Source organism: Convolutriloba macropyga, chromosome 13, assembly GCF_964194025.1.
Source record: "Convolutriloba macropyga chromosome 13, txConMacr16.3, whole genome shotgun sequence".
Taxonomy (NCBI): Eukaryota; Metazoa; Xenacoelomorpha; order Acoela; family Convolutidae; genus Convolutriloba; species Convolutriloba macropyga.
The window spans coordinates 29142596-29160745 of NC_134480.1; the positions used below are offsets into that span (position 1 = coordinate 29142596).

The following is an 18150-nucleotide window of genomic DNA, read 5'->3' on the forward strand; positions in this document are numbered from 1 at the left end:
AGACATTACCACTTAGAAAAAAACTCTCAGTGCCGTGTCTTTTCACTAATGAAATATCATTCCTAAGTTTTGAAACACTCATCTGGCTTATTAAAAGTTCTGCAGGCAAAATGTCAGATTTTACTAAGAGATTTGTAGATCTCTCAAACTTTTTTCTCATATAGCAAACTTTAATACCCCAATTGATTTGTCGATTAATTTGCTGCATTGCAGAGAAATTCAAGTTCTGAAAAAATAGAGCACTGAATGTTAAATGAGAAAGGACTAGGGATTTGAATAGCATCAATCGTGCTTCCAGAGGTAACTGATAACGTAAAAAGTATATGGATCTAATCGCTGTGGCCATATTTGATAGGACTTTGTTGAGTTGTACATGAAAATTTAGTTTAGAATCAATTATTATACCCAAGTATCTGCAGTGACTTTGTGGTTTAATTTCTTGTCCCCGAAAAACTATTGGATCAAAATTTTCATGTTCCTTCGAGACGCAAAGAAGTTCAGTTTTACCGGTATTCATGGTTAATTTGTTTTGCTTTAGATAATTATCTGTTTTCTCCAGTATTTCAGAAACACATTTTTCCAGTTCGCTGACATTGTTTCTGCTAAAATGGAAACTTGTGTCATCAGCAAATTGAATTATGTCGAAGTTCCTTTGTACCTTTTCTCGAAAATCATTAATATAATTGAGATAGGCCTATAGTTCTCGCAAATTTTTACGTCCCCTTTTTTGTAGACCGGACTAATGAAAGCAATTTTTAAATTTTCCCGGAAAATATTTTGACTAATGCATGTGTTAAAAACAAATTGCAAATGGGTTCCGATTGGAAGCTTCGCTGCCTTGATTGCCCAAGCATTAAAAACTTCTGGACCCGGAGACTTATTGCTGTCGAGTGAATCGATGGCATCATATAGTTCCCTTAGTGTAACTGTTCTGAAGCAAAATTTTTCCCTAACTTCTATGCGAGAAATATTTGGAGCGCTCACATATTGTCCATTGTGTAAGCCTAGTTTTTGAAAACTTCTATTGAGACAATTTGCAATATCAAGTTCATTTTCTACTTCTGTTTCACCGTCGACTAGTTTTTCTATAAAGAGACACTCCCTTTCTTTGCCAATTCTTTTTTTGATGAAACTCCATTGTTCTTTACTTGTTGGTAGTTCTTTGAAAAATTGTTTGCAAAACTCGTTTTGGGCTGTTTTTAAACGCCTATTATTTAAATTTCTCTGATATTTGAAAACGGTATGCCCTTGCTCCGATGGGTTCTTTTTCCAGATATTAAAAAGTCTATGTTTTTTGGCAATTTCTTCTCTCAACTCTTTTGTCAGCCAAGGTTTTTCAGCAATTTTTCTTTCCGATTGAAAGCTTTTTATAAGTGGGGCGTGGAACTCTAGAGTAGTACTGAAAACGTTTATGAAAGCATAGTACATGCTATTTCCATCTTCTCACCGTGAACAAAAAAATTGTTTTCCTAAATCGGTGTGAACAATATAATATGCTTGTTTTTACAATAGTTTGTGTAGCCCTTTTAAGAGGTTCATTTTAGCCCTTACTGTAAAACGACTTATCTATTTAGCTTCCACAATCATGCTTATGGTTCTTCTTCTTATGTATTTAACCCCCTATAATTTAACACCCGATATATTCACCCCTCACCCGATATATTTACCCTGAAATCGCTTTAACGCCGAATCTTTCTGGCAAATTTCGGCATTCAACAAATGAGCAAATCGCAAATGCCGAAGTTCAAAAGATTCAAATACATGTGTTGTAATAAAGCACAATATAATTGTTAGCATGTCACGTGCGCATTAAGACATCTAGGATCTTTTCCGTTTGTGACCCCCCCCCCAGGTTTAGTGGGTGCATATTTGCATCCCCCAGATGCACGTGCCATATTTGTTCTTAATGATTTAACTATGTAATAATGGCACGTGCTCTGTAACTGGGGGGAGCATAACGTACTGGGGGGAGGGGGGCACAAACGGAAAAGATCCGACATTTAAGGTAGGAAAACAGAATGGACCTTAAATTATAATGTCATCAGTGTTAATTATAAAGGAAAACCTTTTTTGCGGCGATATGAAACAGTTCCCGTCGTAGACATCGGAGGTGTTCACGTGGGGTGGGGGGAGACTGACTCCTGTGAAGTTGGAAGAGTTCTCATTGAAACAGGCATCTTCTGCAATTTCAGTAGCTGTTGGACCTAATGTCATGGCTGCTATATCTCTGGAGAGAGATTTGCTCACATGGACGGTGAGAAATATTCCCTATAACCTGAATATTTAAAATGCAGGAAAAGCAAAATGTCTGATTGACGCCTTTCTAGTGTTCTTATTAGCACAAACTCAATGCAATGAAGGAAACAACTCTATGCCAGCGGTACTTTCATGCCTTCCGTTAGCTCCTACACCTCATTACTTGCCAAATAACTGCTGCTAATGAGCATATATATAAGAACTTGTCACTCTTATCCGCCATACATTTAAGAAAGATACCACATGACAAAAATTGGCAATTAATTCCATAAAACTCACGCGGAATTGCTGAATCACTGTGCCGGTTGCACCTAAGAAAAATGCAGTACTTCATCACCTTTCGTCGCTGTGTTTGAGATTTTCTTAGTAGCAAAAGTTATGATACCTCGTAATGAAACTGATTGCTCTATAGTCTAGATGGATTGACTAGACTAGACCATATAGCCAAATGAATCGATCAAGTATTTGTTACAAGCCTCGGCATTCAACAAATGAGCAAATCGCAAATGCCGAAGTTCAAAAGATTCAAATACATGTGTTGTAATAAAGCACAATATAATTGTTAGCATGTCACGTGCGCATTAAGACATCTAGGATCTTTTCCGTTTGTGACCCCCCCCCCCAGGTTTAGTGGGTGCATATTTGCATCCCCCAGATGCACGTGCCATATTTGTTCTTAATGATTTAACTATGTAATAATGGCACGTGCTCTGTAACTGGGGGGAGCATAACGTACTGGGGGGAGGGGGGCACAAACGGAAAAGATCCAACATTTAAGGTAGGAAAACAGAATGGACCTTAAATTATAATGTCATCAGTGTTAATTATAAAGGAAAACCTTTTTTGCGGCGATATGAAACAGTTCCCGTCGTAGACATCGGAGGTGTTCACGTGGGGTGGGGGGAGACTGACTCCTGTGAAGTTGGAAGAGTTCTCATTGAAACAGGCATCTTCTGCAATTTCAGTAGCTGTTGAACCTAATGTCATGGCTGCTATATCTCTGGAGAGAGATTTGCTCACATGGACGGTGAGAAATATTCCCTATAACCTGAATATTTAAAATGCAGGAAGAGCAAAATGTCTGATTGACGCCTTTCTAGTGTTCTTATTAGCACAAACTCAATGCAATGAAGGAAACAACTCTATGCCAGCGGTACTTTCATGCCTTCCGTTAGCTCCTACACCTCATTACTTGCCAAATAACTGCTGCTAATGAGCATATATATAAGAACTTGTCACTCTTATCCGCCATACATTTAAGAAAGATACCACATGACAAAAATTGGCAATTAATTCCATAAAACTCACGCGGAATTGCTGAATCACTGTGCCGGTTGCACCTAAGAAAAATGCAGTACTTCATCACCTTTCGTCGCTGTGTTTGAGATTTTCTTAGTAGCAAAAGTTATGATACCTCGTAATGAAACTGATTGCTCTATAGTCTAGATGGATTGACTAGACTAGACCATATAGCCAAATGAATCGATCAAGTATTTGTTACAAGCCTCGGCATTCAACAAATGAGCAAATCGCAAATGCCGAAGTTCAAAAGATTCAAATACATGTGTTGTAATAAAGCACAATATAATTGTTAGCATGTCACGTGCGCATTAAGACATCTAGGATCTTTTCCGTTTGTGACCCCCCCCCCAGGTTTAGTGGGTGCATATTTGCATCCCCCAGATGCACGTGCCATATTTGTTCTTAATGATTTAACTATGTAATAATGGCACGTGCTCTGTAACTGGGGGGAGCATAACGTACTGGGGGGAGGGGGGCACAAACGGAAAAGATCCAACATTTAAGGTAGGAAAACAGAATGGACCTTAAATTATAATGTCATCAGTGTTAATTATAAAGGAAAACCTTTTTTGCGGCGATATGAAACAGTTCCCGTCGTAGACATCGGAGGTGTTCACGTGGGGTGGGGGGAGACTGACTCCTGTGAAGTTGGAAGAGTTCTCATTGAAACAGGCACCTTCTGCAATTTCAGTAGCTGTTGGACCTAATGTCATGGCTGCTATATCTCTGGAGAGAGATTTGCTCACATGGACGGTGAGAAATATTCCCTATAACCTGAATATTTAAAATGCAGGAAGAGCAAAATGTCTGATTGACGCCTTTCTAGTGTTCTTATTAGCACAAACTCAATGCAATGAAGGAAACAACTCTATGCCAGCGGTACTTTCATGCCTTCCGTTAGCTCCTACACCTCATTACTTGCCAAATAACTGCTGCTAATGAGCATATATATAAGAACTTGTCACTCTTATCCGCCATACATTTAAGAAAGATACCACATGACAAAAATTGGCAATTAATTCCATAAAACTCACGCGGAATTGCTGAATCACTGTGCCGGTTGCACCTAAGAAAAATGCAGTACTTCATCACCTTTCGTCGCTGTGTTTGAGATTTTCTTAGTAGCAAAAGTTATGATACCTCGTAATGAAACTGATTGCTCTATAGTCTAGATGGATTGACTAGACTAGACCATATAGCCAAATGAATCGATCAAGTATTTGTTACAAGCCTCGCTTCCAAAGTCCATGCTTTCTTCTATGCCGTCGTGGCTTTTTTCTTCATAGTCGGTCATTGCGGCTTTGACAACCTCTTTCCCTGCTAAAAAATCATCATTCCAGCCTTTTAACATCGAGTCATCTGCAAACAAGCTGTCCGTGGTTTCGAATTTCTGCCTGTTTGGGTTCCGCAAGGCTCTTTTAATGTCTTTCGGGGGGAGGCTGCTTCCTTCCGTCCATCTCCACTTGAGACCATTCTTGGTCCGTATCGTGTGCCGGCTGTTTTCTCTTCTCTTCTGCGGCTCGCATGGCCTCGGCACGGTAGATGTTGAACAGCAAGGGTGACGTTGCGCATTCTTCTCGTAGTCCTCGTGCCGGGTGCCACGGATCACTCAAGCCTTCCCTGCCCTTTACTCTGTATGGTGTGTCTTCGTGTAGGCACTTCAGCACTCAAGAGTTTCTCTTGGCATTACTAGTCTGAGCAGAATTTTCCAGAGTAGAGGTTTGTTTACCCTGGGGTAGGCCTTTGTTATGTCCAGAAGGACAGCGCCGGGTCTTCTTTGTTCTTCCGACTCATTGGGCCTCCCCATTACTCTTCGGGCTATGGGGAGGCCCCCATCTTTCGAGACAATAATTAGATTTTAAGTTTACGGTACAGGAATGCTGATGAGGGGATGCTTAAAGCTCAAACTAGCGACAGCTGAAGCCAATCCCTTGGCGGTCATTTGCGGGGAAGTCGTCTGACGTCAGTCGATTGTGTTCATAAAGTCTCAAGATATGAGGGTGTTCGTAAAGTTTCACGTTCTTCTTCTTTTCCGTTACACCTCGATGGGAGGTCTGGACACCGTCAAGTGGTGGGTTGCTGTCGTGCGTGATATTTGGTTACCTTGGTTGCGATTGATCATAGATACTTACTTGGTTGTCTTGGTTGTATACATGCCATATTTGGTGGGATCTCTTGCTCTGCAGTTTACCCTCTATTGGGTTAGTCCCAGAGCCTCGAGACCCTTGTAGAAGTCCTTTGATAGGACTTGCAGGTGGTTGGAGTCTGGGTTCAGCCCGTCTCCGCTCGTTCCCACAAACGTCAAATTCTTGTAATCTACAAAAAGAGCATTCGTTCCTCTGCACGTTTGTCGGTACATTTTCAAGTGCTTTCAACTGCTTCTTTGTAGCGACTCCTGCCACGCACTTTACATAGAGCAACCTTTGCCCCACCATCTTGGTACAGCCTGATGACGTATTCGAGGCGTGGTTTGATGTCACACACTGGGGTGACACGCCTGTCTCGTGTCACAAGGTCATTGGTCACTCTAAGAATGGCACTTCTCGTTACTCCTCGATCTAGAAGGTGGTTCCGTATGGAGCGTCGAGCCATTCTCTCCAGGCCTGCTCCAAAATAACTCATGACGATACCGCCGCTTAGGGAGACTCCATACGCAATAGAATCTCCCAGAACTGCGAAGTCGCACAAGTTTTTGCACTTGGTTCTCACTATTGTCATGTATGGGTCGGAATCGTAATCTATATGCAACTTGTTCTCCCAAAGATGCCTCTTAAGTGCATCTTTTCTTTTCTCGTTGTCGAGAAATTTTATTTCGGGGGCACTTTTCTCGATTCTCCAGTACTTGTATCCCATCCAGGAATCTGAAAGGAGTTCAAGGTTAACCTTCTGTTAGGTATGTCTCCAACATCTACAGAGAAATTGTGTTACATCAACAAATGCCTAGAGAAAGTAAAGGAGCTCTCAATTAGCTGTGCTGATATCTCTGGACCCCTGAGGGGCACAGGTAGAGGAGCGGAAATGAAAGTAGTCTCGCCTATGTCTTTCTTTATTTCTTAAGCTTATTCTCTGTCCACAGTTCGCACACTCATTCGGAGGGGCTCCGTCGCAGCTTTTCACGTGGTTCTTCAATAAGCACAATTCTGCAAACTGGTTTTTGCATTTGTGGCATGTTAGTGGGGTTCATGCGTCTTTGTGCATTCGTCCTTCATGTTGGCTCAGGCTGCCCTTACTCTTGCACATCTCACAGCAGCCCAGTTACATTTCTATTGTCTCTTCGTGTTTGACCTGTTGACTACGCTTGGGCATAGTTTATGTACTCCTTCGCTCGCTCATCAGGTCCTCCCCATCCGCGAGAAATGTTTCCCTCAGGCGCAAGGTCTCTTCACATGTTTTCTTGTTCGGGGCCAGCTTTTCTACATTGGTCCAGAGAATCCCGGCCTCAAACAGTATCCGGCGACAGTATGAGATTGTACCGCCACGGAAATTCCCATTGGCTGTGGGCATTTGCGCCCAGTTTCCCAACACCGCTCTTTTTACTGCCCGACAATTCAGATGTGTCCGATTCGCTCTAGTGTTCTGAGCTCAATCTTTGTTCTGACGGATGTTATTTGGAGCTGTTTCCTGATTCGATAGGAGTTCACATGTTCTTTCTGCATCCTTAGTCGTGTAAGCCCTTTGCTATCATTCCATATCCATCTGTAGGCCTTATCGTCCACTCTTGGCAGCTTCTAAATATCTGATTTGCACCACGGCTGAACTACGCATTCGAACAAGATTGTGGATTCAACTGTGGCTTGGAGAACTACTGCGCGTGTCCGTTTCTTTAAGTTGGATTTCCACAGCCCCTTTTTGACTTTGAACCACGCTTGATTGCCCCTGCTTATCCTTGCATTTAGGTCTTTTTTTTTCCTACCAAGGTCCCGAGCATTCTGGTCCTGTTACAAGCCTCGCTTCCAAAGTCCATGCTTTCTTATATGCCGTCGTGGCTTTTTTCTTCATAGTCGGTCATTGCGGCTTTGACAACCTCTTTCCCTGCTAAAAGTTCATCATTCCAGCCTTTTTAACGTCGAGTCATCTGCAAACAAGCTGTCCGTGGTTTCGAATTTCTGCCTGTTTGCGTTCCGCAAGGCTCTTTTAATGTCTTTCGGGGGGAGGCTGCTTCCTTCCGTCCATCTCCACTTGAGGGCATTCTTGGTACCTATCGTCTGCCGCCTGTTTTCTCTTCTCTTCTGCGGCTCGCATGGCCTCGGCATGGTAGTTGTTGAACAGCAAGGTTGACGTCATTTGCGGGGAATTCGTCTGACATCAGTCGGTTGTGATCATAAAGTCTCAAGATATGGGGGTGTTCATAAAGTTTCAAGATATGGGGGTGTTCATAAAGTTTCAGATTGCTTCTAGAATTGATCCCTTAAAGGTCATCAACTTATTAAACGTTCGTTTTGCAGAGATTTCATCGTTTTATTTTTAATAGCCGCACAGCGATAGCTGGGGCTATTATTGGCCTTCTCTTGGTTTTTTTTTTATTTCGTCGTCATGATTTTTGTTACGACCATATGACGTCACAGCAACTTATTCTTCATTCGTTCATGCAATTTCAACTGAATTGCATGTGTGACGTCATTTTTCGCTCTTAGTGGAGCGAGTTTTTTGTTCATGCGCGTGATTAAATTTTTGGTCACACTTGACTTACCTCACTCTCAAAAATGACTTCCTCAATTTGAAATTGACTTTTATTTACTTTAATTGAAAGAGATAAGGTCAAATGGGTGTGTGTCACTCTAAATGAAGGTTTTTTGAGATCAGCTAATAGAGGCAGCAATAACTTATACAGATTTTCAACCAAAGTATAACAGATCAGCCTTCAATGAAAAGACGAAATTTTTTTGGTCTGTCTTTTTTACTGTTTTTTTAGACTGTCGATCTACGAATCTATTGCGGCTATTTTCTGGCAATCTGCCAGCTATGTTTTAATTTTTGCCTTTCTTTTGCGCAACTTAGAACCGGTGAAAAGGATATAACAAGTTCCCTGGAAGCATAGATATTTTTGTATCATAGAAACACTAATGCGGACAGGTAGTAGTTTTCATGTATTTCCTAGATTTCTTAGCTACTCCGAGATAGCGGAATTCAGTCTCGAAAAATAAAAAAAATTGAGTTCAAATTGGCCCCTTTGTTTAAGTGTGTACTTTATTCTCTTTACTACTTCCGTCTGTACAATTTTGTTATTATCCAGACAGTCGGATATTATTTTATTTTCTTAAATTCTGTAACCAATCCAAGTCTTTGTTCGTTATAGTTGGCGGCAGTTATTGAAACCGTATAAATAATACAGTGGTCCGTATGTTTATCGGAGTGATATCAATATGCCAATTGTTCATCGTGTTCTCTTGGAACGTGGCAACTGGATGTCGACTTTTTTAAGAGAAAAATTAGGATCTCGAGAACGCATTACTTAATTGGAACGTTGAAGAATTTGAACATCCTGTAAAGAAATGTGCAAAGCCAAAATGTCAGCCTGGAAGCACGAAGTTGAGTATCATTGCAACTTGATATTCCTGAAAATAGAATTTTGCGGAGAATTAACTCACTGAGCGTCTTTTTTTAAAGATGGCAATACGCCTGAGTTGAAACAAGCCAAGATCTTTTTACCATTTTAGTATTATACATAATTAAGACGTTCATTCATCAGGTAAACGGAACCGAATCCCTATTGGTCTTAAGTTTACCGAATGTAGAAATGTTGCATTACTTATTGTTTCTTTTATAACATTGGTTCCGCTTCTCTTTAGTGTGCCTACATTGTTCCATTGAGAACATGAATTAGCTTGATTGTATTTATGGATTCTGTTCTTTACGTTTTCGGATGCTTGTGTGAGCCCTGTTGAAAATCAGGTTTTTACAGCAAATAATTGTGGAAAAATTGCATATGAGCTTGGGGATTGCCAAGAATATGCACTCTTAGACATGGGTGGGGTGCTGGCATTGAGCGCCAATTTACATAACCGCTGTCCTGAATGAGATGTGATACTTTCAGGCCAGTGGATGTTCACCCGAATACAATACAGGACAGTTGGGTCACGGGGCACTCAAGTCTCAGAGACGGCCCAAAGTGGTGGAGGCCCTTGATTGTCAAGTGCAACAAGTGGCGTGTGGTTCCGAATTCACCCTGATATTAACTGGTATAAAATTTGATCTCAGATGAACCCGTAATTTTGACGCATTCAATCTTGCTGGGTTTTAAATGGAATTTGTGGTACTTTCCTAGATATTATTAATTGCTCTCAAACGAAGTTTGTAGCAAGTATATTAGTTCTGTCGGTCTTTTCAATAGCCGCACAGCGATAGCTGCGGCTATTATTGGCCTTCTCTTGGTTTTTTTACAATTCAAATAATTTGAATTGTATTGGGGCGCTGTCTTTTTTTAAGATCTGTTCACACATTTTCATGATTTTTGAAGTCAAATTGGAGTAGTGATTTTGGTCACGCCGAAACAGGAAGTGGAGCGAAAAAGCGACTGGTTTTGCGGCGTGAAATTTTTCCGCTCTAACTTTAAAGCAGAGTGAGAAAACGGTGTTTGAACAAAAATTCACTCTCTCGCTAGTGGTTTTTTGTTCACATGCGGCAATTTCACTCTGATTTTTACTGTTTTTTCAATTTTCTTGATGGGATTTTTTTTTCTAAATATTTTTTCACAATCCATTCATAGTTCATTCTAAGACTAGTTTTTTAAACTAAATTTCAATTTCTCGCTAGTGTTTTTTTGTTCACATGCGGCATTTTGGCATAGATTTTGTTTTTTTTAATATCTGATTTTTTTAGAAATTGTTTTTCCAATTCACTCATATTCCGTTCTAGGTCTAGTTTTTTGTTTAGTCAATGAAAATTCTTTGAATTTTTAAAAAATTTGTCGTCAATTTTGTGACGTCATTTTTCATTCTTAGTGGAGCGAGTTTTTTGTTCATTCACGTGATTAAGGTTTTGGTCACACGTAACTTATACCTCACTCTCAAAAATGACTTCATCACTTTGAAACTGACTTTATAACTTGATTTCAAAGAGCTTTGAAACTGACTTTATAACTTGATTTCAAAGAGATAAAATGGTTGTGCGTCACTATGTGAAGTTTATTTGAGAGCAGCTTATAGAGGCAGCAATACCTTATACAGATCCTTAATCAAAATAATAACATCTCATCCTTTAATGAAAAGAGTAAATTTTCTGTCTGTCATTTTTAAGTTTTTTTTGAGACTGCAGATCTACGCATCTATTGTGGCGATTTTCTAGCAATCTGCCAGCTATTGAGCTTTTCAGCTCTGTTTCAGCTCAACTGGTTTGGAGACCTATCTTATTGTGTGAAGGGCGGTTCTTAGAGATTGAAAACACCCCCACTGTTGATCCCCCCCACTATTTGTCCCCCCCACACCGCACTGTTGCCCCCCACTATTGCTCCACCCTCCCACTGCGCCTGCTACCCCCCCCCCCGTGGCTACAACACCGATCGCTAATAAAACGCAATTTTATTTTTTATACTAATTTTCAAGCTTTTTGAAAATTTTTTCATTTTTGAGTTCCTTCAGCGTTAGGTGTCAATAGGTGCCAAGAAACGTCCTCTAGGGTTTTTATATAGGTTACTGCATAGTTTCTTGTAGTGGAATGGTTTCAACATTTTAATATCACGAATTGTAGCTTTTTTACAAAACGTGCAAATTTTTAAATTTTGTTAACATTTATTTTTCAGTATTCAAGTCTTTCCAAACACATGGGCCAGAAAACGTCCTTAAGGTTTGGATAATAAGCTACTGTAAAAATTTTATTTTCCTTGGAATAGCTTTCGTTTTTTTATATGAGAAATTTTAGCAATTTTGTTGATAAAACTTGCTTTTTTTAAACAATTTCTTGAAAAGTTGTCGGTTTCTAGGTTTCTCCAGCCTCACGAGCCCAGAAAACTCCCCTAAGGTTTGACAATAGGTTTCTATAGTTTCTAAATGTAATGGAATGTTTTTCAAGACTTCGACACCACGAATTTTAGCTTTTTTACAAAGTTTCAATTTTTTTCAATTTTTTTGACATTTATTGTCATTTTTCAGGTTCTTCAGCCTCAGAGAAAATCTCCGTTGGGGATCGATAATATGTTACTGCAAGTTTTTTGGCCATGGATTAGTTTTCAACTTTTTTTCACAAATTTTGGCAGTTTTTTTGCAACTTGAAATTTTTTTAAGTTTTTTAAAATTTTGAGTCATTTTGAAGGTTTTTTCAGCATCAAGAGCCACCTGATCTCCTCTGCTTTTAGGTTACTGCATAGCTTTCAGATGTAATTGAATATTTTTCGAGATTTTAATGTCATAAACTTTTAAAAACATTTGGAATTTTTTCTAGGTTTTTGATTCTTTATGAATTTTTTATCATTTTTTCAAGGTTTTCTCCTCCAAGGTTTGATGATAAGCTTTCGCATAGATTTTTGAGTTAATGGAATGGTTATCCATATTTTAATGACTCCATCTTTAGCAATTTTTTGATAAAATTTAATTTTAATTTTCGGAAAATTATTATGATCCAAGTTTTTGGATCTTTATGAGCCAGTGAAACTATTTAAAGCCTGAAAAAGATATCCTGGATAGTGCCTTGAGACAATAAATTGGTTTTGAAGATTTTAATATCTTGAATTTTAACAAGATTTTGTTGAACCGTGCGATTTTCAAAATTTTTGAAAATTTGTCCTTTTCTGAGTTTAAGAGTCAATACTGGCCAGTGAAGCGTTTCATGTCCTGCTGAAGGGTTACTTGACATAACTCCAGAGGCAAAATTAGTTTTGAACATTTTTCACTGCGGAATCTTGACGCTTTTCTGTTAAATTTTGCAATATTTTGCAAATTTTTAAGATAGCAGTTTTTTATTTATTTACTAACAAGGTTAGAAAACTAAAAGTTGCATAGTCGAATCAAGCTAAAGCTATCCTCACTAAACCGTGGCTAGCTACTGAGGAAGTAAACAATCGCCGGTCGTTTGAGAACACTCGCCCGACGCTAGTCGGTTATGTTTGCAATATAATCTCAGGTTTTGTTAGTTATTGTCGTTTGTCATTTGTCTTTTAACATAGGAACGCAAACTCACAATTTAACTTGTTTTTAAGTTACTGTTATAAGTGGTATAAAATTGAACAGTTTAGTTATTGGAGTTAAACTGAAGAGATTGACATTGAAGAGTGTAATTGAGACTCAACAGTGACCAGACGTTTTAACGTGAAAGATCCAATTAACATTTCCTCAGATTTGATCAGATGGTTTGCAATTAAATTTTGTTATGTGGCCATTAGATCGAATACTTTAATTTTAACAAATTTTTATTTCGATGAGGGTGAAATTTAATTTGTCTGTTTCGCTTTTGTAGATAAACTTATTATTAATAGCCGCCCTGATTATCTCAGCCTGGTATTATAGTGGCCCTATTTTTTACAATTCAAAGAAATTGTATTGTATTCCGGCGCTGTCTTTTTGTACGATCTGAGGAGGAGTTATGGTGATCTTTTTCATCGGTGACTTCTCTTTTCACAAGATGCAAAGCCAAATGCCGATCATGAAAATAAGTGTTTAGGTCAGTAGTTACTGCTTTCCATGACTTATACGCCGTTCCCTAAGAAAACAATTAGTAAATTTTAGTTTTGCTAGTATTTGTTGTTCCTGTTGCTCTCATATCATCTAATCTTTATATCGACAGGTCTAGTAGCGAGAATGTTTTTTGTGTTTCCAGAAAAATTCTGCTAAATAGGCTACTCTAACGGGCTACGTTTCAGGTTTTTTTTGTTTAATAGCCGCCCTCATCTTCTCAGCCGGCTATTATAGCGCTCCTATTTTTTTTTACAATTCAAAGAATTTGAATTGTATTGGGGCGCTGTCTTTTTTTACGACTCGAAGAGGAGTATTGGAGAAGTCCTTTTTTTAAATCAATTTTATTGGAGTGATTTTTGAGGCGGGAAATGAAACGCGTGAAAAAATTTGGAGTGATTTTGGGGCTGAACAAAAGTTAAGAGCGGAGCGAAAAGAGAGTGGTTTTTGTTCATACCGCTGTTTTTGAGAGAGCGAGAAATTGAGGTGTGAAAAAATTTTCTCTAAGCGAGCGAATTTTTTTTGTTCACGTGCGGCAATTTAAAGCAGTTTTTTTTCGTTTGTTTTGATTGAGAGGTTTGGTTATGATTTTTTTAAATTTTAGGCTGGTTTTGGTAGTGGTTTGAACGATTATTTTGTTTTATGGGCTCAAATGGGTATTGAGGAAACCCCTTCTACTTGAGCAATTTTATGATAACAATTGGCTACAGTTTTGTGGGTAAGAATCACTTTTTTGTTGAGAAATATGACCAAAAAAGGCGAAAATTGGAACTGTTTTTCTTAATTTTTTGCAGTTTTTCGTTTTTTTTTCTGTTTTTAGCGAAGTTTCTTTGCCTATTATGACTTGCTTATTGTTTTGCGAGCATCTGGATACCCTATTGGCTGAGGAGATGTTTTCTTTGGATTTATATGTTTTTGAAATATTAAAAAAATTAGTAACTTTTTCCAGTTTTTCAGTGAAAGTTGTTTTTAAGAGCTTTTTTTTTCATAATTTTAGCCTAAAGTGTTTTTCAAAATTCACATAAGTGGTTTTTGTAGGTAATAGTTGTTTTGATGAGGTTATATTGGCAGAGATAGTTTTTTTGGTATCTCAATTTATAGCAAAATTTGATCAGATTTTTTATCATATTTTAACAGATTTGATTTTATTGTTTTTACTTTTTCGTTTCATGACTTTGTTTCAAGATAATCATAAGTTAAGGAAGGCAGGTTTTGTTTGTTGAGTAGTTGGATGGCGTTTAAATGGATTTTTACTTCGAGTCGTTTCCGGAATTCTTCCGGCTATGTTTTTTTTTAAGATCTGTTCACACATTTTCATGATTTTTGAAGTCAAATTGGAGTAGTGATTTTGGTCACGCCGAAACAGGAAATGGAGCGAAAAAGCGAGTGGTTTTGCGGCGTGAACTTTTTTCGCTCTAATTTTAAAGTAGAGTGAGAAAGCGGTGTTTGAACAAAAATTCGGTTTCTCGGTAGTGGTTTTTTGTTCACATGCTGCAATTTCACTCTGTTTTTTACTGTTTTTTCGATTTTTTGGATCGGATTTTTTTCTAGATGGTTTTCCCAATCCATTCACAGCTCATTCTAGGCCTAATTTTTGTTTGAATTAAATGTCATTTCTTGCTAGGGTTTTTTTGTTCACATGCGGCATTTTGACATTGATTTTCTGTTTTTTTTTCTTATTTTTTTGATCTGATCTTTTTAAAATAGTTTTTTCAATTCACTCAAAGTCCATTCTAGGTCTAGCTTTTCTGTTTAGTCAATGAAAATTCTTTGAACTGTACGTCAGGACTTGTCCTGCTATGTTTTTTTACTTCGTCGAATAAAAAAATGTTTCGCTTTACCTCATTTTGCCGCCTTTTCAACATCTACTTCTGGAGACTAAAATTTTTGCAGCAGAGCTCCAAATAACACGGGTGTCTTTAAATAGGTTTTTCAATATTCTCCAACAAACAAGAAATCGCTCTAATAAACATTTCAGATTTTTAGAAAACATGCCTATTATTGTAAACAAACGAACCCATAACCTTTTCTTAGAACAAAAATGTAAGTCAAAATGGAGTAATGGTTCAATTGTTCGTAACTTTATTCGAAAATGGAACACACTTCCAATTACAATTAGAAAAGAAACGTCGAAGACCAAATTTAAACAAAAAGTTACAGCGGAAATGCTTAAAGGACACGAAAGAGTTCCAATAGACAGAAGGGTTGCGGGATTTAAACATATTTTTTATTAAATTATTTTACGAAAACCGAACCTTAGTTTGTTATAATTTAGAAAAAAATAATGTTTGATTAATAAATTTCTAACATATAACATTAACCAAGTGGTTAGTTTAATTTACATGTTTGCAGATTTAAAAAAAGAGTTTTGTTAATAGCCGCCCTCATCTTCCCACCCGGCTATTATAGCTCTCCTATTTTTTAAACTTTTTGCTTCGTCGAATAAAAGATTGTTTGGTTTTACCTCATGTTGCCGCCTTTCGACATTTTGCATGAAATCTTTTTGACTTCTCCAGGCTAGTTTCATTCTTCGCTGATTCTGCTAAAAGTGAATTTGAACATCAGTTGCTCAGCAAAGCAATTCAAAATGAACAGAGTCAGTATAAAAATTGAAGTCAGAAATAGAAACGGGATAAACCCATAAAGTCCAATTTTAGATGCCCGCTATTTGAACGTCGTTCCTATAAGTCTTATTTACCATCTCTAATGCTTCTTGTTATTGATAGTACCCCTGTAGCCTCTCTCTAAGAAACAGAAGTATGTTCAACTACGAAATGCCATCAAAATAAATCGGACTTAAAAAAATTTTTTTTTTACAAAAATCTTTTTTTTCAATATCTTCTGTTATTTCAATCCCAATCATGCTTATTGGAATCAACGGCGGCTATTTTCCGGCAATCTGCCGGGTATGTTTAGAAATTGCATTGCTGGCACTGTCTTAAAATCTGTTGACTTATACATACTCATACATTTATTTAACCAAAGACGTATTTACGTATATACCATATACACGCTCACATGTGTGCTTGTGCACTGGAGAAATATGACACGCATACATAATTTATGAATAGCCGCCTTAGCTTCTCAGCCGGCTACTATAGCGCTCCTATTTTTACTATCCAAGAATTGGATTGTATTGGTGCTTGTCTTTTTTTGTAAGATGTTTTCTTACCTTTTTTCATGACTTTGAGCTTTCAAAACGGGAAAGACAGGTAAAGCTCAGCGGGCATCAAGTCAGTAAGAGGCCCTTAGCCGCGTTTAATAGTCCTTCAAGTGCTTAGAGTGGTGAAGCTACTGGAAAGGCCGTAATTCAAGGTTAAAATGTCATTTTTAGGAGTTTTTTAGCCCAAGATGTTGCAATTTCTCGCGTTTTTTGTCATTTTCCAAATTTTTTGTTAGACCAGTCTAAAATTGTGGTTTATAAGAGTTGATAACGGTTTTTGGCAAGACGTAATTACTTTTTATGACATTTTAAGAGCTATTTGTTTTGGTACTTCAAACATAAAAGCGCAAATTTATACTTATTTTTACATTTTTCAAGTTCTTGATAATTGTCATTTTTGAGTTTCGGCAGCCCTTGGTGTCAAGGAATCACCTCTAGGGTTTAATAAAGAGGTTACTGCATCTCTTCTAGTGGTAATGGAATGGTTTTCAAAATTTTAACATTACGAATTTGAGCTATCTTTTGATAAAACTTGCGATTTTTTAGTTTAAAATTTTTTTGTCAATTTGTAGGTTTCATAGACTCAGGAAACCTACAAAATGACAAGAAACCTCAGCTGAGGTTTGATAACAGGTTAGTGCATAGTTTCTAGTGGTAATGGAATGCTTTTCAAGATTTTATTATCACGAATTTCAGCAATTTTTTGTATAAAACTGTCAACAAGTTGTTTTATGCAGATAATTGAAATTTTTCTTGCGCAATACGCCCAAAAACTTCCTCCGGGGTTTGATTGTAAGTTACTGCATAGTTCCTACAGGTAATGGAATGATTATCATTATTTTAATAACACAATTTTTAGCAATTTTTTGATAAAAATTGAAATGTGCCAAGATTATGGATCTTAGTGAGCCATTGAAACTATTAATGGCTTGAAATAGGGATACTGGATAGTATCTGGAGAAAATGAAATGGTTCTGAAGATATCACGAACTTTAGCAAGATTTTGTAAAAATTTGCAATTGTTTTTAGATGTTTTGATTTTTTTCGTAGCTTTGTGAGTTAAACGATCTTTACTGGACAGCGAAACTTTTTCAAGTCTTGCGATGGGTTACATGAGAGAACTCCAGAGACGAAAACATGGTTTTGATCGTTTTTTTAGTAAAATTTAGAGTGGTGCATCTCAAGGTTAAAATGTCATTTTCAAGAGTTTTCGAGCCGAAAGTGGCGCAAATTTTCAAGTTTTTTCTCGTTATATTTCGAATTTTTGTTTAATCAGCCTTGATTTGACGTTTGTCAAAGTTCATAAAGGTCTTTTGCCAGACATAATTACTTTTCATGGCCAATGTTGGCGCTTTATGCTTCGGTACTGCTAACAATAGTAAACACAAACAGTAATAATAATAATAATAATAATAATAATAATAATAATAATAATAATAATAATAATAATAATAATAATAATAATAATAATAATAATAATAATAATAGTTTGTTTGAAGAATTTTGTCAATTTTTTAATTCTTCCAGCCTCAGGGGCCGTTAAACCTCCACGAGGGTTTGATATTAAGTTACTGTACAATTTTGAATGGCAATGGAACGGCCTTCACCATTTTAATGTCACAAATTTTAGCAACTTTTTGAAAAAACTTTTTTTAACGTTATTCTAATTTTTGCCATTTTTGTAAAATTTTTTGTCAATTTTTAAGTTTTTCCAGCCTTATAGACCAGAAAACCTTCTCTGGCGTTTGAAATGAGGTTTCAGCATAGATTTGAGTGGCTATAAAGCTGTTCTCAACATTCTAATATCACGATTTTTAGTATTTTTGT

The 18150-nt window shown here is 37.4% G+C and overlaps 1 protein-coding gene across 2 annotated transcripts in view; it reads left to right on the forward strand.

Annotated features, from left to right (window-relative positions):
* Window positions 1-18150, forward strand: part of LOC142352256 (serine/threonine-protein kinase Nek9-like) — a 148658-nt gene that overhangs the window by 57747 nt on the left and 72761 nt on the right. Inside the window, exons 10-11 of one of the 2 annotated variants that reach the window (XM_075404734.1) lie at window positions 2104-2254; window positions 9593-9737. In XM_075404734.1, coding sequence (XP_075260849.1) covers window positions 2104-2254; window positions 9593-9737 — 296 coding nt within the window. The remainder of the gene's footprint in view (window positions 1-2103; window positions 2255-9592; window positions 9738-18150) is intronic. The other variant, XM_075404733.1, reaches the window with a different exon arrangement.